The following is a 23,741-nucleotide window of genomic DNA, read 5'->3' on the forward strand; positions in this document are numbered from 1 at the left end:
GTTGGTAAAAGGTTTGTGTATTCACTAATAAAAATCTTTAAAACCAAACTAGAAACCCTTGGGCCAAGGCAACTGAGGTGGGGCCAAAACAGGGGGTTATTTCTCCAGAGTGGAAGAGAACAGCTTTTGGACTTCAGCTCCCAGAGTCCTAGACTATTGGTCAACGTGGCTGAGGCTTCTGGGAGCTGAAGTCCGAAAACTTATTGAATTTGAAGGGCACGTAATTTGAGGCGTCTCTGAAGCGCCGTGACCTCACCAACATGGAGGCAGAAAGCCATAGCAACGGGGGCGGCGCTTCCTTCCCTTCCCATCATGGCGGCCAGGCGCCGCCGCTCACGTGACTTTCGGGGAACGCCCACTTTGGCGTCCTTCAGCGGAGGCGGCCAGCGCTGTCACATGACCGCCATTCCTGCCGGCGGAGGGCGAGAGGTTGGCTGCGCTGCTGGGCGCCTCTGGGAGAAGAATTGGGTGGGAGCCGGTAAGGCTGAGCTCCGGAGACCCGGGCCTTTGAGGGCTTTTAGGCTGGCAGCTCTCCTTCCCTACTTCCCCCTTATCAACCAATGAGCAAGCTTTATGCAAATGATATGTAGATTGATGCAAAGTAGGACTGAGGCTGCCTTTGAATGGACTGAATGCCAATGGATCTAAGGCTGATCTAATGCCACACTGAAGACATCATCCACTTATATCATATATATATATATATATATATATTAATATATACTACAATAATCAATGTGATTCTGGGATTTGTAGTTTCCTTGGGGCCCCAGAACTCTGACAGTAAAAGGTTCTATGTCTTACCCAACTACAAATCCCAGAATGCCATAGCATGGAGCCATGGGCAGCTGAAGAGAAGCAGAGTATGTTTGAAGAGAGCGGGGTAGAAATACAGTATATTTACTGTTAGTAAGTAATTAATTATTAAATTATATTAATGATTAGCATACAGTCATAAAGAGACTGTGGCAGGAAGCGGTATCTAAACAAAGCTGCCATGCTGATCATTAGCTCACCGAGCTACAAATCCCAGAATTCCATAGCTTGGAGCCGCGGCTATTAAAGTGGTGTCCATCCACATGGCATTTAAAGCCATGTCATACTGCATTATTTCTGCAGTGTGGATGCAGCCAAGGTCTTTGAATTCTGCCACCAAAAATGGCTTAAATAGCTTATAAAAACTATACAATCTTGAGCCATGGTAGTTTAAAGCAAACTCCATTGAATCTGCAGTGCAAGTGCATGCTGGTGCTGCCACTTCTTTTGCTCAGGCAAGATCCCTTTTCATAACTAACAGGGCTGTGTCTCTGGATTCCATTTGCATCGATTGATAGATGGAAATCCCATTCCTCCGTTCCCAAGAAATACAGTCATCTGCACTCTTCTATGTACTGTTTGTGAGTTGGTTGCCTTCAGTCATAGAAGCATAGAATCACTAATCTGGAAGAGACCGCAAGGGCCCTGATCCAGTCCAAGCCCCTTCTGCCATGCAGGAACTCTCAGTCAAAGCATCCCCATTGACAGATGGTCATCCAGCCTCTGTTTAAAGACCTCCACGGAGGGAGTCCTTTCCTTTCCAGCTTATGGCGACCCTAAGGCGAAACTGCCACAGGGTTTTCTTGGCAAGATTTGTTCAGGAGAGGATTGCCATTGTCATCCTCTGAGGCTGAGAGATTGTGACTTGCCCAAGATCACCCAGTGGACTTATATGGCTGAGCCAAGTTTCTTCACAAGCAGTTTACCAAGCCTGCCTCTGCTCAGTACTGACAAGCATTAGCTTTGGTGCCCCTGCCATTGCCTCCGAGAGATCCTTCTCCGTTGTCACCCTCCACTAGTAATTACAATGAGAAGAGTGTTCATTGAACATACCCTTTTCTTTCGTCTTTGTTTAGGCATTTCTTTGGCAGCCTTTCAACATGAAATTGTCACAATACTGCCGGAAAGATTAAAAGCAATACAAAAAGAAACCACAAGTAAGGACTTAAAAAGAACTCGGATTAAAAAGGAATATGAGAGCTGATTTAAAAAATTCCCTTAAACTTTTTATTTGTATCCCGCTCCTTCCCAAGATCAGGGCGGCTTACAGCAATAGATAAAAACAATACAATACACGACAATAAAATCAAAATCACATACACATTATACAAAAAATTAAACAGACTAAAAGCCCCATTAGCCCATCCTCTTTGCCACAGGAGAGGAGGGAGGCCCATAGGAATTTAAACAGGGAATGCTTGCTGGAATAAAAAGGTCTTTAGATCCTTTTTGAATTGGGCCAGGGAGGTAGCCGAGCGGAGCTCAGTGGGCAGCGCATTCCAAAGGGCCGGGGCGGCGATGGAGAATGTCCTCCTCGTGGTGGAGGTGAGCCTGGCCCCAGGCACCTTCAGTAATTGCTGCCCAGATGTTCTGAGGGTGCGGGACGGAATATACGGGGAGAGGCGGTCCTTCAGGTATCCTGGGCCCAAGCCATTTAGGGCTTTATAGGTAATTACCAACGCCTTATATTGGGCCCGGAAGCGAATAGGCAGCCAATGAAGATCTTTCAACACCGGTGTTATATGGCTGGCCCTGGAGATACCAGTGACCAGCCTGGCTGCCATATTCTGCACCATTTGTAGCTTCCGGGTTTGATATAAGGGTTGCCCCATGTAGAGTGCATTGCAGAAATCCAATCTCGAGGTTACTAGAGCATGTACAACAGTTTCAAGGTCCCTCTGGGCCAGGTATGGGCGCAGCTGGCGAATAAGCCGAAGCTGATAACAGGTGCTCTTGACCGTCGCATTCACCTGAGCAGTCAGGTGAAGCAACGAGCCAAGAAGCACCCCCAGACTGCGCACAGAGTCCTTCACAGGGAGCGTGACCCCGTTCAGGACAGGTGGAACTACCGCCATTCCTGGACCAGGGGAACCTATCACAAGTACCTCCGTTTTCTCTGGATTCAGCTTGAGTCGGTTTCCCCTCATCCAGCTCATTACTGACTCTAGACAGGTCACGAGAGGAGAGACGCCATTCTCAGTCACTGCATCAGTCGGAGACATAGAGAAAATTATTTGGGTGTCATCAGCGTACTGATAACCCCGCGCCCCATGTCTCCGGATGATCTCTCCCAGCGGTTTCATGTAAATGTTAAATAGCATGGGAGACAGAATGGCTCCTTGAGGGACCCCAGTTTTAAGGGCCCTCTCATCGGAGCACACGTCTCCCAGCTGCACCATCTGGGACCTCCCAGAGAGGTAGGACCGGAACCACTGGAGCGCAGTGCCCCCGATTCCCACCTCTACCAGGCGCTCCAGAAGGATACCATGGTCTATGGTATCGAAAGCCGCTGAGATGTCCAAGAGCACCAACAGGGACACGCTTCCCCTGTCGACGCTCAGACGGAGATCATCGACCAAGGCGACCATGGCCGTCTCAACCCCGTAACCCGCCCGGAAACCAGTTTGAAATGGGTCCAGATAATCTGTTTCATCCAAGACCGCCTGAAGCTGGATTGCAACCGCCCTCTCGATCACCTTCCCCAAAAATGGCAGCAGCGAGACTGGCCGATAATTATTATGTACCAGGGGGTCGAGGGAGGGCTTTTTTAATAAAGGTTTTACAATGGCCAATTTTAGATCAGATGGAAATTGCCCTTCCCTCAAGGATGTATTAATGATCCGGTGTAACAATAAAGTTACTGCCGGTCCCCCCCTGGGCCACTAGCCATGAGGGGCAGGGATCAAGAGAGCAGGTCGTCTTCCGAACACTTCCGAGGATCTTGTCCACATCATCGGTACTTCCTAACTCAAACCGATCCAGTTTAATGAGGTCTACAGAGGCTCTGGATGCCTCTACACTAGGTTCTGCTTGAATGTCGGCGTTAAGACTTCCGCTTATCCGAGAGGTTTTATCCGCGAAGAAGTTATTAAATTGGTCGCAGCAGGCCTTAGAAGGTTCAAGGATCTGGTTCAGGGCGGGAGGGAGCTGAGTCAGCTCCCTGACCACCCTGAACAACTCTGCTGGACGCGACTCCGCGGACGCGACATGAGCACTATAGAACGAGTTCTTAGCTGCTCGTATCGCCTCTCCATAGTCCTCTAACAGTTGGTCTAGGAGAGCCTTGTCGTCTAAGTGAAGGTGTTTCCGCCAACGACACTCTAGCCGTCGCAGTTCCCGCTTCCTTGCCCGGAGATCTTCCGTATACCAGGGCTTACGCTTGGAGGCGGGCCTGAGAGGACACTTGGGAGCGATACTATGTATAGCCCTAGAGAGACCAGTATTCCAGATACCAGTCAGGGCATCAACAGAGTCGCCGTCACTTCCAACCATGTACCCCTCTAAAGCTTCCTGGAACCTTTTGGGTTCCATCAGCCTTCGAGGGTGGACCATCCTAACAGGTCCACCACCCCCGGGGGGGATCTGGGTAGAGACCTTGATTTTTGCCTCCACCAGGAAATGATCCATCCATGACAGGGGAGAAATATTAGTTATTTCCACCCACGGATTTTCTGTATCCGAACAGAAGACCAAATCAAGAGTATTACCCGCAAAATGCGTAGGACCCAAAATCAGCTGGGACAGGCCCATGGCTGCCATGGTATCCATGAATTCCCGAGCCGCACCGGGTGGAACATAGCTGGCCGTGAGGGGGATATTGAAGTCCCCCAGGACAAGTAGCCTGGGCGTCTCCAGCATCAGCTCAGCGACCAGCTGTGTCAGCTCGTTAAGGGAATCCATTAGCGCACGGGGTGGCCGATACACCAACAGAATCCCTAGACTGTCCCTCGCCTTTAGGGTCAGGTAAATACACTCAATATAGGACGTCTGTCGGATGTGGTTCCTGGTGAGGGACAAGGTGTTCCTATGTATCAAGGCCACACACACACACCCCCGCCCATCTAACCTGGGCTGGTCCTTCACCGAGAACCCAGCAGGCAGGGCCTGAGCCCACATAGCGTCTCCTTCAGGCCCAAGCCAGGTCTCGGTAATGCAAGCCAGATCGCAGTTATGATCCTCCAACAAATCATGGAGGATGTGGGACTTGTTGTTAATCGATCTGGCATTGCACAGGAGCAGCGACAGGGTTTGTGGCACGGTTGGAGTGACCCTCAGGTCCCTTAGGTTAGGAGGGGGACAGGAAGGGGAAATAGATATGATGCATCGATCTCGCCTTCCCCTGGAACGCAAGTCCCTTCTCCCACCGCCATACCTCCCCCTGCCCCACACTACCTCAATGGGAGCTCCGTTCGTAACGATGTTATCCCCCCCCTCCCCAGCCCATGCATCCCCCACATCCATAACCTCCCCCCACTCTTCTCCAGCAAATTGAAAGAGCAGAGGTTAGCCACCTCAGGCATCCTCTGCTCTATGGCTAACACACAGCCTCCCTAAGCCAGATAAAAACTGCGCAGATGCGCAGCTGCGCGGTGGTAGCGCTGCGGAGTCCCGGATTCTACTACCTTAAGAATCAGGGGTAGGATTGGGAGTGCCAAGGCTTTCAGTGGCCAAAGAAGCGGACTCTGTAGACTTCCCCGCTTGTGGGGCCACCACTGCAAAGTACCTGTCAGATTGATTTTTACCAGGGATTAACCTGCAATTGGGATCATAGATCTTACAGAGGTATGTTTGGTCACAAGAATTTCATGAGATAATTTAGCGCTTTATAGTTTGGAATGATCCCTTTACACAGAGCGTTGTTGTTTTTGTTTCCCTCCAACTTTCTTTGTTTCGGCAGCCTGATATACAGAGCAGCAAGGAAAACCTTCGGTTGCTGACAGAATAACATGATGATCTACAGCACATCTCTTAGACATAATGCTAAGAGAGCCTGATTTACCTTCTGTCCATCCTGATTTACCACTGCACCGTTCCAAAAATCTGTTTCCCCGTGTGTGGCTTGCCCTTGTATTGAGATAGGATGCAATCCATAAAAATGCAACAGCTTTAGAGAAATGTGAAGAAGGTACATCGCATAATGGAGCAACATAAAAATTATATGGGGAGCAAAATGATTAAAAGGCCAGAGAAGATCAAAAAGAGTTTCAGATCATGTCTGAAATATTATTTATTTTATTTTATTTTATTTTATTTTTATCCCATCTTTCTCCCAAGTTGGGACCCAAGGCAGTTCATTATACACACACACACACACACACACACACACACACACTAAAACGACACTTTAAAAACAATTAAAATAATCCCATTAAAACAATAAAAGTTTTGTTAAAAATACAACATACAAAATTTAATACATACAGGTTTAAAACTAATCTAAACCAACCCCCATTCCCCAATTAAACTAGGACTATGTGATTTTAATAAGGTAGACAAGTGAAAGCGAATTGTTTATGGGAATCATTCTCCTGTGAAAAAGGTCCTCTCATACTGCCATATTGGGCTCTCCTTTTATGCTTCATTTCATCTTCCTTGCCAAGTTGCGTTGTTTCTTTCCCACTTCTTTTGTCCACACGTTGCTTCCTTTCCCATTACCTTTACCTTGTCCCATTCAAGGATATGTTTGGATGATGCCATCTGACAAATCCACCTGGGATCCTCCAGTCTTCCAGTTTACCAACTGCTGGATTTTGAAGAACCATGAACTGCAAAGGTGAGGATTTGTGTTTGCTGACACTGCTTCCCTTCCAGTTTTCCCTGGTGGGTGTGACATGCATACAGTGGCTGGATGGCACAACATGGCCTGACCCAGCCTTCCTTGGTGCCTTAATCCCACTCCCCAGCCTTGGCTTGCTGACTGGTGTAAATGGGAGTTATAGTCAAACACATTTGGAGAGCCTCTAGGTTGGGGTTGGCCAAGCTGTTAGCATTATTTCCCTCACCTACATGTAAGACCTGCTGGAGACCTTCGGTTAATGGTTTCTTCATTTTTCAGGGAGGACCTCTGGGTGAGAGATGGGAAGATCCTAAACCCAGAGAAGCTGTTCTTTGATGAGAAGAAGCCTGCAGACATTCGCCTGGACTGCAGAGGCTGCATCATTGCACCCGGATTTATTGATGTACAAATCAATGGTGAGGCTTTGGAGTTGTTCTAGAATGGAGGAATCCTGAAGATCAACAGTCACTAATCTGGAGATAAGTAACATGCCCTCCTCTGTGGATTTTTGACTACAGCTCTCATCAGAACTGGCTATGCTGGTTACAGCTGGTGGGAGCTGCAATACAATAACATCTGGAGAGCCATGTTCTCCATCCTTGATCCACGCAGTGCAGAAAATGCTGCATCATGCATTCTGCACACATAAACAGTAAGTTTTGTACTTCTAAAGAGATCTGTCAGGCAACCTAGGTTTTAAAGGAGTCAACGTCTTTGTGTCCTTTCGTTGCCTAGGAGGTTTTGGAGTGGATTTTTCCCTGGCCACGGATGATGTAGCAGCAGGACTCTCTCTGGTCGGACAGAAGATACTGTCCCATGGAGTGACTTCTTTCTGCCCAACCCTGGTGACCTCCCCACCATCTGTATACCATAAGGTAAGCAGACAGGGCCAAAAAGGTCAATGGCGAACAGAAGCAATCTACACCTACTAGTAAATCTCTGATTTGCAATATTTAGGCAGAGTTCCTTGACTCCCAGTTGTTTAACTCCCAGAGTTGTTTGGGATAACAGCAACAAAATGTTGCCCTAAATTTCATTGCTAATATGAAGAAAGTTTGGGCTATTTTGGGGCATGTGCTTTGCTCAGTTCTGGTACTCAAATAATGGAGCTCATAATTCTGTGTCTGTTGCACCAGCCTTTGGTGGGTTATTTTAAAAACAAACAAGCCAGATCCTGCAAATCTGAAGCTTCCCAGAGCCTTAGGAACATCACTAGGTTCTTTTGAGATCTACTGCTGTTTTTGTTGTTTGTTGATGTCTGCCTTCAAGTCATTTCTGATGTATGGCAAACCTAAAGACTGAGAGAGTGTGATTGTCCAAGGTGAGTTTTCATGGCTGAGTGGGAATTCAAAACCTGGTCTCCAGAGTCATAGTCCACTCAAACCACTACACAAGCTACTTTGGCCAAGTCTATAATGTCTGACCTGAACAAGAATTAGCTATCCCTGCATAGCGACCTGCCTAAGTCTTCAGAAAACTTCAGTTATTTTTTCCTGACTGGGATTGCAGAAACAGAGAGAGTTGGGAGAGTTTCCTGCCAAGTACAAGGTACATCACAGTATCAAGCAGGTGGGTTGCATACATTGTGGCTCATGGTAGATCACAAATGGTGACGATCTGTTGTTCAGACTATATTGGGGGAAAGTCCATCTTTGGTTCATGTGGCTGTTGTTTGTCTTCCTAAATGAAGCTGTTTGTTTCCTGAAGCCTGTGAGAGAGGAAATGGCTGGATTCCAAACTGTCTTGCCTGGTACTGAGACCTTTCGATTCTGGCTGTGGCACTGCAGTCAAAGCGTGGACAAGTTGTTTGGATTACAGCTCCTGCAGACATGGCTGCTGACTGTGTTCCTGGGGGATTGTGAGAGTTGCGATCCAAACAAATATCTTTCCCCAACATTTGGAGGGTTGCAATTTATCCCTAGTTTAGAAAGATTACTGGTCCAAGCCACAAAGCCCCAGGCATTTGACCACTTGGTCAGGCTTGGTTGTTGAGGGAAAATAGCTCTTATACCCCTTTGTTGAGTTCAAGACAGGTGATCCACAGTGGCCATGAGAGATTGTGTCAAGGGAGAGAACCCTCTGGACTAAGACTTTTGTGGTCCACAGTAGTCCTCTGTCTACTGGCCTGCAGAGGCTCCTGGGTGAGCTTCACTCCCTCCAAAAAGGCTTATAGGGGGATGAGTCCATGCTGTCAGAGATAACAATGGGGATTCTTTTGCATGCCACTTACCCTTCTAACTGATGATGATTTAGTTGCAAAAACACTGAAATTAGACTTGAGATCATATGTCTCCTCAGCTGTGAACTGTCTGGATAGCTTGACTGTATGTCACTTGTAAAATCAAAATTATCCTTGTCTGCCTTACAGTGGTATTGAACAAATGAATATGGCAAGCAAGCTAAAGGCCAGAAGTTGGCAACTGTGAAAATATTGCATTAGTCTTTCTGCTGTATTAGACGTCCAGGAGACCTTGGAGGGCCGTTCCTATTTCTTAAAAGAAAACATTAAAACATTGATTATGAAATTTCCAACAACTTATCTCCTCTTAGGTTCTGCCTCAGATCTGTGTAAAAAATGGAGGACCCCATGGAGCTGGTATCTTAGGTAAGAGGCCAAATTTTATGTTGTGGCTGCTGTCTTGGTTGTCCTATCCATCATCCCTTCCCAGTGTTCACACTTGTCTTAGAGTAGAGGTGCAGAAACTTTTGGCTGTTTAGATGCTTTGACTACAAATCCCAGGATTCCTCACTATTGGACATGCTGGCTGGGGTTTGTGGGGTTGAAATCCAACATATGATCTGGAGGTAGGAAAAATCAAGATCTTTTTCTGTGAGGGTTTGAGGGCAGAATTTAGCCCCACAGCTCTGGCTTTATCATATTCAAGCCTATTTTCATGTATACCACTCCTATATTTTCCAGCTGTCTTACATAACCAAGAAAGCAAGAGGAAGAAGAATGCTTAAGCACAGTGGAAATGAAACTGTGCTTGTTTTATACTGAGAGTGATAATGCTGGTCACTTTGTCTTGTCCTGTGGCATGCTTGCCAAAAAGAATTGCCAATCTATTAGGCGCAGAGTAGCTGGGGGATGCCGAGGATCATAGATTTGGAAGAGGCCCTAAAAGCCACCAAGTCCAATCCCTGCTCAACGCAGGCTCTCCAGCTAAAGCATCCCTGGCAAGTAGCTATCCAGCCTCTTTTTGAAGAAGTCTGTAGAAAGAGACCCCACCACCTCTCCAGGCAGTTGGTTTCCTGGCACTCTTACTGTCAAGAAGTTCCTTCTAATGCCCAATTGAAATAAGGGACCATGGGAGCTATAGGTGGGTTACATACCGCCATTTGGGACGTCCTCAGGATGTCCCAGTTTAAAAAAGGGGCGTCTCTTCTAGACGCCCCTACTCCTGTTACGGACTCTGTCTGTAACAAAAGGCGGTGCCCGTTCCACATGGCCGCCGCCATCTTGACGTAACGGACGCTCTGCGTCTGTAAGTCGCGCCCTGGAAATGACGCTGCGAGTATGCGACTAGCGCCTCGCGGCGTCTCTTCCAGGGAGCAAGAAGGAGCGCGATTTTCGCGCTCCTTCTTGGCAGCATCCGGGAACCGCGCCGTTTGGCTGCTGCGGTTCTTGGACGCTGCAACCGGCGGCGGCGCGAGATGGCCCCTTCTGGGCCGTCTGTAACGCACCTCTGTGTATAAAGTTTCACTGGGCCTCTGTGTTTCTCAGCATAGGAGGATGACCTCTCAGCTATACAGTATGTGGCTGCAATTCTGCAACCAAGAGAAAAGAACAGACACCAGTTTGCTAGATCTCCAGCCAAAATGCTAGCAAGGAAAGCAGAGGGAGACATCTGGAGATCCAGGAGAGTAGTGTTTGTTCTCTTGTCCCAGCTGCATATAGGCAACCAGATGGTGCCCAGGCAATCCCTGCCCCTTCTTGGCCACTAAATGGTTGTAGGGGCACATTTTGGTACCTGGAAGCTCCCTTGCATGGCAGGGGCATTGTGTAAGAGATAGAAAATATCTACTTCCATATTGTCATTAACAGGAGTCCAAAGTTACTGGAGTGCCAAAGATTCCCCACCCATGTTGTACAACGTGTATATTTTTCTCTCTGCATTGGGATAGGGGTTCATCTGGAAGGCCCGTTCATTAGCAAAGAGAAGAGAGGCGCTCACCCTGAAGATTACCTTCGCACCTTTGAAACTGGGGCCTTCCAGGATTTGCTGGCCACCTATGGCTGCCTGGATGACGTGAAGATTGTCACCCTGGCACCTGAAATGAAGAGAAGCAGTGAGGTAATCCAGGAGCTTACCAAGCGGGGCATCTGTGTGTCACTAGGTAAGCGCTGCTCTTGGACTTTGGATGGGGGAGGCGTTGGGACTGGGAGGGACAGTTTTTGAAATTGTACTACTATGTTTGCTTTCCTTGATCAGAATACATGCTAAATTTAAAAATAATAATCTGGAAGTAGATCTGCAATTATATGATTTGCAATACATGTACATGCATTATAGTTCTAACTAGTAGGGTGTCCATTCAATTTTGGGAATATGTGTTGAAATGTTGCTTGGGGCATGTGGGCTTGGAATCCGCAGTCTCGCTCTTCACGGCAGGGACAAGCGAGGAGGGACAAAATGATGGCATATGCGGCCCCATGTGTGTGCCATTATTTTCAATGGGACTCAAATATTTGCGAGTTGCCATTTTTGCGGGGGGGGGGCTGCAATGGATCCCCCGTGAATTGAGAGGGGCTACTGTATTATTAATGTTTTTATGCCTTTTTCAACCAAAAAATCCCCCCAGCATTGTCATAGTATCATAAGAACAAGACACTCCCATCCCAGGTTTACCATATAAAAAACTCACAAAAGAGAAGAGGAATGAGAAGGAAAGAGAAAATTAAGCAAAACCCTTTCTTAAAAATTCAGTAGCAGTTCTTAACATAGCTATTGGGAATGGGGGATGATCTTACAGTTCAGAGAGTTGTCTTAGGTTGGGGTACATTATTCCTAGTCTTCTATGTTTCCAGGTCACTCTATAGCTAACCTGTCTCAAGCTGAGGAAGCTGTTCATCATGGGGCTACCTTCATTACTCACCTCTTCAATGCCATGTTACCTGTGAGTAGTATATAAGCGAAAGCACCATGAGAATCTCTACAGATTTTTAAAGCACATTTCTGGCCCTTCTGAAAATATATGTACAATACTGTGAGGATTCTGGGAAGACAAGGAGAGGTGCTGCACAGCAGCTGTGGTCAAGAAGCAGCACCAGAGCTTTGCACTGATCAGTGTTTTAGATCTTATGAAACTAGAGAAGTCTATGAAGTCTAATTTAGGATGCAGAATTCAATTTAAACATGATGCAAAAGGAACTGTGTAGTTCAGACTACACATAAGCTTTAAAGGTTTCACGTTTTAAATGAAAGGGAGGGACAATCATTTTGTTGGTTTTTGGCCATCCATCGTTGAAAATGCTCAGGGTAGCACCTAACAAAAAGATAGTGCATCAGATTGAAATCACAGTAAAAATAGCTGCAAAAGAGGAGAAGATAAACACAAATCACATTAATAAAAAACCTGAGTAGTTGGCTTGTATCTGTTCCAGAAAACCTGGGGTACCAGAATGATGTCACATTTTGCATCAAGTAACCCTATCCCCTAATTTTCCTAGTTTTCCTCATTTAACAACACATTTTATAACTAGGGTCCAAAACACACTGCAGAAATATAGTGGTACCCCGGGATACGAATTGATCGCGTTACGAAATTTCCGGGATACGAAAAAGTTAGATTGGAAAAAACTGTTCCGGGATATGATGTTTTTTTCGGGTTACGAAATTTATTTCGGCGCAAAATTCAAACGCGCAAAGCGCGGCTAGCGGCTTTCCAGCGCTAACGGAAAGCCTTTTCGGGTTGCGAAATTTATCGGGTTACGAACGGAGCGGCGGAACAAATTAAATTCGTAACCCGAGGTAGCACTGTAATCTAGTTTGAGGCTGCTTTAACTCCCCTGGCTCAGTGCTAAGGAATTCTGAGAATTGTAGTTTATTGTGGCACCAAAGCTCTCCAACAGAGAAGGCTGGATGTCTCACAAAACTACAGTTCCCAGAATTCCTTATCACTGAGCCAGGGCAGTTAAAGCAGTCTCAAACTGGATTATTTCTGCTGTGTGTCTTGATCTTAGTTCAGCTTTCTCCAATGTGCTGTGCTCTAGATTATAGGACCCATAATATCTGGAGATGTAGGGTCAGCGGACTCACTTGTGGCAGATTGTGGGCATTGTAGTCCAACACATCTGGAGGGGAGAAGGTTAGGAAAGGCTGCTCTAGATCATGCACACATTCAGAGCTAGGAATCATTACTTTTTTGAATTATAATTCTCAGACTTCTTCAATCCCATGGCTGCTGGGAGCTGTAGTTCAAAAAAGTAACATTTCCAAGTTCTGACCTTATTAATTGTATTCACCCTTGGTTGGTTGTTTTTGTTGTCTGTGCAGTTCCACCATCGAGATCCTGGGATTGTGGGGCTGCTCACTAGTGACCAGATTCCTCCGGGTCAGCAAGTGTTCTATGGGATGATATCGGATGGGATTCATACAAATCCTGCTGCTCTGAGAATTGCACACCGAGCTCACCCTAAAGGTTTGTTGACTTCTGGTGAGAAGAACTGAGGCTAGGCTTAGCACTAAGGCCTATGTCCCTGACACACTTATATGATCAGACTCAGATTTAACCTGAGCCAATTTTATCTCTGTAGGGCTGGTCCTGGTGACAGATGCCATCACAGCGATGGGGCTCGCTCCAGGCAGGCACACTTTGGGTCAACAGGTAGTCGAAATGGATGGGCTGAACAGCTATATTGCAGGTGAGTGCCCTGCTGCCTGTGTCTGGAGGAGAGAACCCAGCTGATTCTCTCATGCGCAGATGTGGAACGCTTTTGATGTACTACGCTGTTGAAATAACTTTAAAACTTTACTTGCGCATTATTTTTATTGAAATGCTGAAAACGTTTTGAGACATGCCAATTCGTCTGCATATGCATGCATTTATGTATGTATGCATGTTTACTCAGAAGTCCCACAGGCAGTGCATATTTCCACTTCAACCTCATTTATAAGTCAAGAGCAAGGTTTGGAGCAAAAATTATGGATTTTGCTATGACCCATGGATAAGTTGAGGGTAAAACCTAGGGGCATATAGCAAAGGATCTAAAGGATGAAGCAAAGTAAAGCAATGTCAAAGAACTTACAAAATACCAGCAGACATAGCTCTTTGTGTTTACTCTTAAGGCTGGATGGATCAGAGAGTAGAGGGGGTCAGTGCTTCCTGGACAGATTATACTCTTGATTTTCACCAGCGGATGGTTCCTTCTTTTAAATAAGAGTTAAGATACAGTACTTACATTGACCTGTGGATAAGTCAACACAGGTTCTTTTGGTCAATTTTTTGAGCCAAATTTCTAGATTTATACATGAGTATATACAAGAATTATAATCTACAGTATCTCAGATCTCAGCAGAGTTAACCTTTTGGACTACAATTCCCAGCATCCTTCAACCAGCATGATGCCTAGTTGGAGATCCTGTGTTGCACTGAGGTTGTCGTACTTTGGCTACATCATGAGAAGGCATGGCTCATTGGAAAAGGCAATAATGCTAGAAAAGGTAGAAGGAAGTAAAAAGAAAAGAAGACCACCACCCAGATGGATAGACTCAATCAGGGAAGTCACAGACCTGCATTTACAAGAACTAAGAAGAGCAGGAGAGGATAGAGGGTCTTGGAGATGTCTCATCCACATCATGAGTCATCATGAGTCAAAGTCGACCTGAGGGCAGCTAACAGGAGGTCTTTTTGAGCCCTTTCTTTTTTCCTCTTTTCTTCTGCCCCACAGGGACCACAACTCTCAGCGGCAGCGTTGCAACCATGGACACATGTGTTCGACATTTCACGAAAGCCACAGGTAAGGCTTCTCCACATATATATTTGGCAGCTTAAGGAAAGCTTGCCCTTTTTCATAGGAAGCCAAAGTCTCCTTGGCATTTTGTTCTTACCTCCTGTAGGTGTGGCTGTTTTCTTAATAGGTCCAAGGCTACCGAGTTACAAAACCTCTCTTATCAATGCCTTGTTAGACTCTAACCTTTAAATTGCAAAGCACAACAGTTGATAATGTTACAGATGAACTGGTGTGTCTTGTGTTGAGGAGTGGCTGTAAGTCTGCCTTCCAATGCGGTGTGTCTCCCATTCAGACACTGAACAGGGTGAAATTTGCTTAGAGATACAGGAGACAAACTGTACTTTCTAGGCCTCATTTGCAGAGAAATCTGGTTGACCACTAAGATAAGCAGAAGACTGGACCAGATAGATTAATGTGTCCTGTTTTTCATTAGATATCAGTTGCAGTTCCAATTTTACCTTTTATTTTGTTAGCATGGCCATGAGAAGATTTGGGGAGCTAGATCCCTAAAAGTAACTTTTCCAAGCTCTGCAGTAAATCGGGTTGGATAACCCACAGCCCATAGGCTATATAAGCCCCCTGTAACAATGTTGGGGTGCTGGTCCAGCCGTGACCCATTTCACACCAATTCAAGGATCTGTTAAAGTGAAATAAAGAATGAACGGATCTCTACATTATCAGCAAACCTTACATAGCCAAGGGAGCAATAACTACTTATTTGAGAAACTCTACTTTCATAATTATTATGTTTCATTTGTTTATGATCGGAGATCGGCATTTCCTAGTTTAACTAGCAAATGCCTATATACTTGATTGTATATATTATAAGTACATACAACTCATTATAAGATGGGTGTCAAAGCTCATTAACACTCTTCATTATTCTTCCAAATATCTACCCCACTCGGCAACACTTGCTGACCCCATTTCCACTGCCATCTGAAATTGTGGTGGCTTTTCCCATGTACTTCTCTTTCTATCAGTTGAGGAAATTAAATGGAGTAGATTGGGAATCTTCATAGAAAGAAGAAGAATTCTAGAAAGAAACTCAGTTTATAGGAACCTCCTGACACTGTGATGCTCCACGAAACACATTATAAAGGGAATTTCTCTTCTTTACAGAATTACAGAATGAGACCAATGTTCAGCAGTTGTCTTATCTATGGGCAGTATATCTTATTTCAAAGGCAAAATTGGAACTGCAGTGCTGACAACGAGTTGCATAGATAGGTTTAATGAAAAAGAGAACATCTCCTTCAGAAAAGGAGATTTAATAATCAGATGTTATTTGAATTCAGTAACCACTGTATAGGAACGAGCAAACCCAAGTTCCACCACTGTAAATAAATAAAAGATTATCTTCCAGGAATTTGCTTTGTTAGATACATTGCAAAAATTACATGAGGATCAGAAGAACTACTCTTGTTATTCACATCATCCTGATTCCTTCTCCCTTCTTTCTGACCAAAGGTATAACTCAATGTTAGATGCATCTGTAGGGCACATCTGGCTTTCCAGACATGGGCCTAGTACAGTATATCTTAAATCAGTCTTGTTTGATAAATGTTTATAGATCCTCTTTTTGGAAGTTAACTCCTAAACCTTTGAGTAGATTTGATAGGGGAAAAAATCAGAAATAGTCAGCATGCTTTGGGACTCTCTGAAAGCGATAATTTGTATGAAATGTGTTACAGATTTTGTTTTTAAAATATGAATTAATGATATCCAAACTACTAGCTGAATAAGATAATTGGTAGGAAATAAAGATCTGAGGTCAGAGGTGTGTAAACTACACTTGGATAATATAAAATCTCTGATTGCTAGAGCTAAACAAATTCTCTAAATATTACAGTTGATGTTGTTATTGTGTGCCTTCAAGTCTTTTCCGACTTGTGGTGACTGTAAGGAGACCCTATCATGGGGATTTCTTGGCAAAGTTTGTTCAGCAGAGGTTTGCCATTGCCTTCCCTTGAGATTGAGAGCATGTGACTTTACCAAGCTCACCCAGTGAGTTTCATGGCTGAGTCAGGAATTGAACCCTCATCTCCAAAATTGTAGTCCAGCACTCAAACCACAATGCCACAATGGATTTATAGTATGCCAACCAAAAGCATTATGAATAGAGAAATTAAGTCTGAATAACCACTTTAAGGAAGAAAAGTATATACTGTGTGTGTGTGTGTGTGTGTGTGTGTGTGTGTGTATATATATATATATATATATATTGTATATATTAAAGATGGTGATCATGAACAAGTTTTTGATTCCAAATTAATAATTTAAATTAACTCTTTAGGGCACTGAAAGTGATTTTCTTAGTGAATAAAGCTGAATTTAAGGAAGAACAAAAGGCCATCCCACAGTCTGGCAGAGTTTTTTTTGTTTTAGGACATTCTACTATCCTTTTCCTTGAGAGAGAGCTAGCAGAGAGAGCTGCTGCCGAAGTTCAGCAAAAGCTGTAATGGGGGCAGTAAATTCTGCAGCCACTGCACTGATAATAAAGAGAATTTTTCATGTTTTACATTTAATTTTCTTTTATTGTCAGGATGCTCTGTGGAAACAGCACTGGAGGCTGCTTCTCTCCATCCTGCTCAGCTCTTGAAAATTGAGGACAGAAAGGGTACCTTGGATTATGACAGTGATGCAGGTAAAGGCGGCTCAGAGTGGGATTCAGAGTGTTCCTAGGTGGTTTCCCATTCAGCCAGTGATCAGTCCCAAATCTGCTTAGCTTCAGCAGGACAGTTGTATCTTCAGACCATACTTAGCTGTTGTACTGGAAACTTGATGCATAAATCAACCTGAGGTTGAAGCATAGTTCTGTGACAGAGACTATGCTTTCTAATCAAGGATCAGATGGCAGATGATAGGAAACACCTTTGTTTGAGGCTTTGCAAAGTCACTGCTAGTCCTGGGCAGATAATAGTCTGATGTGGTGTAAGGCAGCTGATTTCATCAGACATTCTGCTTTTCCCAAATATTAGAGGAAATTACAGGCTGTTAGGATCCTTGGCCCAAAGCATCCACTTCCTCGATAAGTGACATTATTTCCTGTTTTCCACAGATTTCTTGTTGCTGGACGACAGCCTCCACGTTCAGGCGACCTACATTGCAGGCCAGCAGGTCTGGAAAAAAGATGGCTTTGTTATCTGAAACAGGAACCAGGACAGGGAGCACTTAAAACCAGGAACAGAGAGGAGATTCTGCACATCTGCGGCACCTTTCTTCTAATGGCCTTTTGCCTTTCTCTTTTGTCTCTTCTGAACCCCGCAACCCTCCCTTTCCTTCCTCTCTTGCTCCTGAAGCATTCCTGGAAAAGGGATATGTAAACCCACTGGACCAACAGCAACAGTTGTTGCTTCTGTTCAAAAGCCACATCTTTCTCCAGTGAGCTTTGAGTTAGCAATGTACTGTGGCAGAACAAACTGATTTTCTCACCTTGCCTTAGAAGGCTGAGATAGCTGAATGCCTGTTAACTGTCACAAGCACTGGCTTTGAGCCTTTCTGGCAGAACTAAAGGAAACATCTTCCATTCACTGTGTGAATGCAAAGACCTAGGATGGCATTGGAACAGGCAAATCTGCTAACATGGCATGCGCCAGCCATTTACTTCCCACAGTGCCTCGCTCTTGGACTTTTACTGTAATACCCCTCCGTGATGGAATGGCACTTTGTGAACCATCATTTGCCTCATCTCCGATTAAAGCCAGCTTGACGGGACAGGTATTCTGTGCCGTTCTCATTCTGTTTGTTTGTTAAATGTACATCCCAGCGTTTCCACCACAAGTGAAAATGACTAACAATAACATAAGAAATGTAGGCGGGTTATACACCGCCATTAAAATATGTGCGGAGCGCATACTAGGGTTAGGGAGGTGTGGTGCTTCCACACCTCCCTAACCCTAATACGTGCTCTGTGTGTAAAAAATGACGGCGGCCGTTCCAGATGGCCGCCGCCATGAGGACGTCACGGCCGTGCCGCCTCTATATAGGGCGACGCGGACATGACATGCTCGCTCCACGCCAGGGCGCCTAATGCGCCCTTACCGCAGACCAGGAAGGAGCTCCATTTCGGAGCTCCTTCCTGGTTTGCGGCGCTGCTTTGTGTCGCTGGGCGCAGCCTTCAGACAGCTGCGCCCAGCGAAGCAAGGGAGAAAGGGGCCCCTTTCTCCCCCTCCCTGCCGCCGCGGGGTGTCCTTGGGGCTTGAAGCCCCAAGGACACCCCTTTTCAGGCTGCGGGGAAGCGGCGTTTTGCCGCTTCCCCGCAGCCTGAAAAGTGGCGGATCGGGGCCTCAGCGGCTGGCAACTGAGGCCCCGATACACCAGGGAAAGGGGCGGGTACAGACCGCCCTAAATGGGCGGTCTGTAACCCGCCAAAGTAGAAAATAACAATCCAAACATACAAGAAAACAAACCAAAAGTGAAAAAGGGGGCTCTGCAACCTTTTAAAAGGCAGTCTTATGAGGCCTTTTGCCTTCTCTTTTTTTTAGCTAGAAATGGCAATCGAGAAAGTTGGGTAGATAGTCCCCCTGCTGCTGCGCATGACACACAATTGCAAATAAGTGAAATGCACATGGCCTGTTAATATATCTATGCAATGTTGGTTTGTTTTGCCCTTTGCTTGCAGGTTCCTTTAAAGAATTCTCACTCTTTATACTGGTGGACTAACACTGAACTAGAGGCTATATGGCCAACATGGCTGTTTTCAACTTTCATCTGGTCTTTAATCAACACCAAACAATGTTGTGGATCGTTTTTGTAGTGGAATTAAAAACATCACACAGGCATTAAGTACTTTCTGCTGTTTTATCCAGCAGAGGGCACTTGTGATTAATAAATATTCCACTTTCACTTCACATGTCTTTTTTGCTGGAAGACCTAAAACCTGGCCATGATGGAGGACTATCCCCAATGGGGATTAGCAGTCGGGATATAGCACAGCTGCAATCTAATGTCAAGCCCCACAGAACTGAGATTTACACCACACTGGAGATATAAAGCAGCTTGACACCACTTTCTAGGGCTCAATGCTGTGGAATCCTAGGATTTGTAATTTGGTGGAGAGTCAGTATGGTATAGTGCTTTGAAGGTCGGATTATGACTCTGGAGATCAGAGTTTGATTCCCTGCTCCAGCATTAAAAAAAAACCCACTGGGTGATTTTGGGGGAAGCTACACTCTCTCAGCCTTAAAGGATGGCAATGGCAAAACCTGCCAAGAAAATCCTCTGACAGGCTTGCCTTTTAGGGCGTCATAAGACAAAAATGATTTGTAGGTCAACAACAACAAGAGCTCTCTGACAAGGAAAGCTAAATAGCTCTCAATACTACAAATCCCAAAATTCCATAATACTGAGTCATGGCAGTTAAAGCAGTGTCAAAGTGTTTTATTTCTGCAGTGCAGCAGCCATCTCAGTGGAAATAAACAGCATAACCCATCAAGACTCCTTGCAAACGTTCCTCCTAATATTTGGAATCTCTTTTCCTGTAGCATCCATTGTTCTGGGTCCTATTCTCTGGAGCAGCAGAAAACAAGCCTGCTCCCTTCTCAATATGACATCCCTTCAAATACTTAAAGAGGGCTATCATATCACCTCTTAACCTTCTCTTGTCCAGGATAAACCCCAGCTCCCTAAGTCTCTCTTCAGCCGTGTCCTCTGAGGAGCAATTTAGGGATCTGGGGATGTTTAGCTTGGAGAAGAGGCGACATGATAGCCCTGTTTAAGTATGGGAGAGGTATGGGAATAAGATTGATGAGGGATCGGAGATGTTCACTCTTCTTGGCCTGAGACAAGGGTGGGTAAAGCGTGGCCCGTGGGCCACATGGAGCCCCAAAGCTATATCTGCACCCTCTAAATTCATTTTAAAAAGGATGCTGAGAATCTGGAGCTTGTCCAAAGTGGGTGACCAAAATGGTGAAGGGTTTGGAAACCATGCCTTATAGGAGAGACTTAGGGAGCTGGGGATGTTTAGTCTAGAGAAGAGAAGGTTAAGAGGTGATATTATAGCTCTGTTTAAATACTTCCAGGGATACCATAATGAGGATGGAGCAAGCTTGTTTTCTGCTGCTCCACAGACTAGGACCTGGAACAATGGATGCAATATTCAGGAAAAGAGATTCCAGCTCAACATTAGGACTTCATGACAGTAAGGGCTGTCTGTTTGACAGTGGAACACACTCCCTTCACATGTAGTGGGGTCTCATTCCTTAGAGGTTTTTAAACAGAGGCTGGATGGCCATCTGTCAGGGATGCTTTGATTGAGATTTCCTGCATGGCAGAATGGGGTTGGACTGGATGGCCCTTGTGGTCTCTTCCAACTCTATAATTCTAAGGTTAAGAGGTGATATGATAGCCCTGTGTAAATATTTGAAGGGATGTCATATTGAGGAGGGAGCAAGCTTGTTTTCTGCTACTCCAGAGAATAGGACTTGGAGGAATTGATACTAGCTATAGGAAAAGAAATTCCACCTCAATTTTAGGAGGAACTTTGTGACAGTAGTTCAACAGTGGAAGATGCTGGTGGTGGTGGAGTCTCCTTTGGAGGCTGTTTTTAAACACAGGCTGGATGGCCATCTGTTGGGTATGCTTTGATGGAGATTTCCTGCATGGCAGAATGAGGTTGGACTGGATGGCCCTTGGGGGGGGACTCTTCCAGCTCTGTGATTCTATCCATGTTACCACACAACACTCTTGTACACTCATCCCTCTATATTTGTGGATTTGATTATTCACAGGGTTTGATTAATATGTGTGTTTACCTCTAGGCATATCTAGGTCCTCCAGTGCAACTCTATGGTCAACTTTAACCAAAAGTCACATTGAAGGACCTAGAGAGGACACTCCACTGGGCATTTGTAGCTCCTCCAGGGCAACTCTATGGTCAATGTCTGGCAGATGTTAACCAGAGTTGCGCTGGAGGACCTAAAAATTCCTAGAAAGTTGTCCTCTGAGGTAAAAAACAACAACATGGTGTTTTTGTTATTTGTGGTTTTTACCACATTCATGTGGGGGTCTTGTGCCCCTAACCCTAGTGAATATGGAGGGACAAGTGTAATAATAATAATAATAATAATAATAATAATAATAATAATAATAAAGTTTATTTATATTTTATTGATTACATCAATAAAATAACACAACATTACAAATACAATTGATAAAACACTAATAGTGAAGTGTAGTGCTGCTGCTATTCCACTTTGACTGCTTTCTGGTTGCATTCTGAGCCTTGTAGTCCAGTGAGGCCTAAAAGCTCCTTGGCTGAGCGTTCTAAGCGCCCTCCCTTGGACTACAAAACCCAGCATGCAACGGGAGGCAGCCATTGCCGTCCAAGGGGTCTAGTAAACACTCTAAGGGAGGACGCCTTGAAGGCGGAACGGAAGTTCTGAGGGAAGGGAGCGAGGGGGAAGGCGTCCAGCGACGGACCTGGTCCCCCATGTTTTAAATCTTGAGTCTCAGGAGGCGAGGAAGGCCATCCATAGACAGAGGGGAAAGGAGCCCCATTGAAGTGAGTTGGGGCTGGGAGAAGGAAGCCTTTAGCATTAAAGGCTCTTGAATGGTTAAAATTAAGAGTTTTCCTTATGCAAAGAAGTTAAAAACTATAGTGCTGAAACGAGAGCAAAAGGTGGTTGCCATTCCAGGTCATTTCAAATGTTCTGCTTTGGGTTGTAAACCATTTGGAAAGGGCTCCTAACATGAGTATTTTTTAACCCAAATAAAAGGAAGTACTGCATAAACAGTTTGAGGACAGTGAAACAAAACCTATAGGTGGATATACACACACACACACATATACAGTATATATATATATATATAAGACTGATTGATTGATGTGGGATAAAGACATATGGTAGGATATCCGATGAATATAACAGGTGTAAATGTTTTAGTTCGGTGTAGCCAATGAAAATGTGTAGTTTCCTTTGTTCAAAATGCTATAAAAACTTGGTTTGTTTTAAAATCGAGGTTCCCATTAATTTGGAAGAATTTCCTGCTGGGAACAACAGCTGCAACTAAAAATTAACCTTTTCCCCCCTTTCTAGTCGGCTCCTTGGTCTCCCTGCTGATTTCTGGTTAAAATTCTGGTTGTAAGATAATCAATAATCAATAATCTATAACACTTGGATGACTTTGGAGAGAGCCAGAAAGGGGCAAAACGTGTGGGGACGAAAGCAGCCTAGAGGTTAGGGCCTACCTGCTTGCTTGTGCTTTGTGTGCCTCCTGACTTAATGGCAACCCTATCATGGGCTTTCCTTGGTAAGTTTCTTCAGAGGAGGTTTTGCCATGGCCAACCTGTGAGGCTGAGATAGGGTTGCCATAAGTCAGGACCTCCAAACCGGGACAAATGTAGGACAAATGTAGGACACATTTTATAAAAATGGAGGACACACAAAAAAATTGATGCTTTTTAAAAAAATGTTAATATAAATGCATGTTTCTTAGGCATGATCAAAATGGAGGACATTTGGGCATTATTCCTAGACAGATGGCAAAAATGGACTTCCTTTTCTGCCCAAACCACCCCCCTCCATTCCCCTCCATTCCACACATAACAGCACATTTGGGCACTTCACGTGGCTTTACTTAACATGGCCTCTTGCATATTTCAGAGGCTTATTCCATAATCAAACCCCTTGAGTTTAACACTTAGCATGGTTTAACATGGCTATGCATATTGAACATGTCAAAGTGGTTTCACAAGAAGTGGATTTGCCGTTTCAGGTTTCTTGCACCAACTCTACGTCTCAGAAGTGTGTACTTAGTCAAAGGACTTTGATTTTTTTTCACTGCACATGAGTTTGTAAAAATCAGAGCAGCTAACATTGGCCATGCCTGAGAGGCTTGCTGATATCAATATCACCATCATCATCATCATCACCATCATTGTCACAACAAGGGAGACTTGTTAGCATTCAAAGCACAAAAAATACACCAAAACCACACTTTGGAAGGTGACACTCTCTCAACTTCAGAAGCTGACTCATATCACATCATCACCACACTATCATTGTCGAAGCAAGGGAGAATTGTTAGCATTAAAAGCATCAAAAATACACAGAAAAGGCACTTTAAAATGCACTTTAAAAATACAGTTTAAAAAATACAGCTTAGAAATGCACTTTAAAAATGCAGTTTAAAAACTACAGCTTAGAAATGCACTTTAAAAATGCAGTTTAAAAACTACAGCTTAGAAATGCA

The 23,741-nt window shown here is 44.8% G+C and overlaps 2 protein-coding genes across 6 annotated transcripts in view; both read left to right on the forward strand.

Annotated features, from left to right (window-relative positions):
• The first annotated feature begins 399 nt into the window (after positions 1 to 399).
• AMDHD2 (amidohydrolase domain containing 2) lies at positions 400 to 18,263 on the forward strand. The gene is made up of 12 exons (XM_042438498.1): positions 400 to 478; positions 6,493 to 6,589; positions 6,872 to 7,008; positions 7,328 to 7,467; positions 9,143 to 9,197; positions 10,718 to 10,930; positions 11,622 to 11,710; positions 13,090 to 13,234; positions 13,350 to 13,457; positions 14,484 to 14,552; positions 17,092 to 17,193; positions 17,608 to 18,263. Exons 2-12 carry the CDS (start codon positions 6,504 to 6,506, stop codon positions 17,694 to 17,696), a joined length of 1,233 nt encoding a protein of 410 aa, XP_042294432.1. The 5' UTR covers positions 400 to 478; positions 6,493 to 6,503; the 3' UTR covers positions 17,697 to 18,263.
• Positions 18,264 to 21,730: 3,467 nt separating this feature from the next.
• The window catches only part of LOC121914293, a 32,023-nt gene continuing 30,012 nt past the window's right edge, over positions 21,731 to 23,741 (forward strand). For 2 of the 5 annotated variants that reach the window (XM_042437609.1, XM_042437607.1), the window contains exon 1: positions 21,731 to 22,050. The gene's annotated coding sequence lies outside the window, so the exon portion shown is untranslated. The remainder of the gene's footprint in view (positions 22,051 to 23,741) is intronic. The other 3 variants (XM_042437610.1, XM_042437608.1, XM_042437606.1) reach the window with 2 other exon arrangements.

This window comes from Sceloporus undulatus, chromosome 8 (genome assembly GCF_019175285.1).
Source record: "Sceloporus undulatus isolate JIND9_A2432 ecotype Alabama chromosome 8, SceUnd_v1.1, whole genome shotgun sequence".
Classification (NCBI taxonomy): Eukaryota; Metazoa; Chordata; class Lepidosauria; order Squamata; family Phrynosomatidae; genus Sceloporus; species Sceloporus undulatus.

Bases quoted from the DNA above. Each gene is read 5' to 3' on its own strand.
- AMDHD2 (XM_042438498.1), top strand. From the start codon at position 6,504: ATGATGCCATCTGACAAATCCACCTGGGATCCTCCAGTCTTCCAGTTT. The intron at 10,931-11,621 runs GTAAGCGCTGCT...CTATGTTTCCAG, and splicing joins GGGCATCTGTGTGTCACTAG to GTCACTCTATAGCTAACCTG. The intron at 13,235-13,349 runs GTTTGTTGACTT...TTATCTCTGTAG, and splicing joins ACACCGAGCTCACCCTAAAG to GGCTGGTCCTGGTGACAGAT.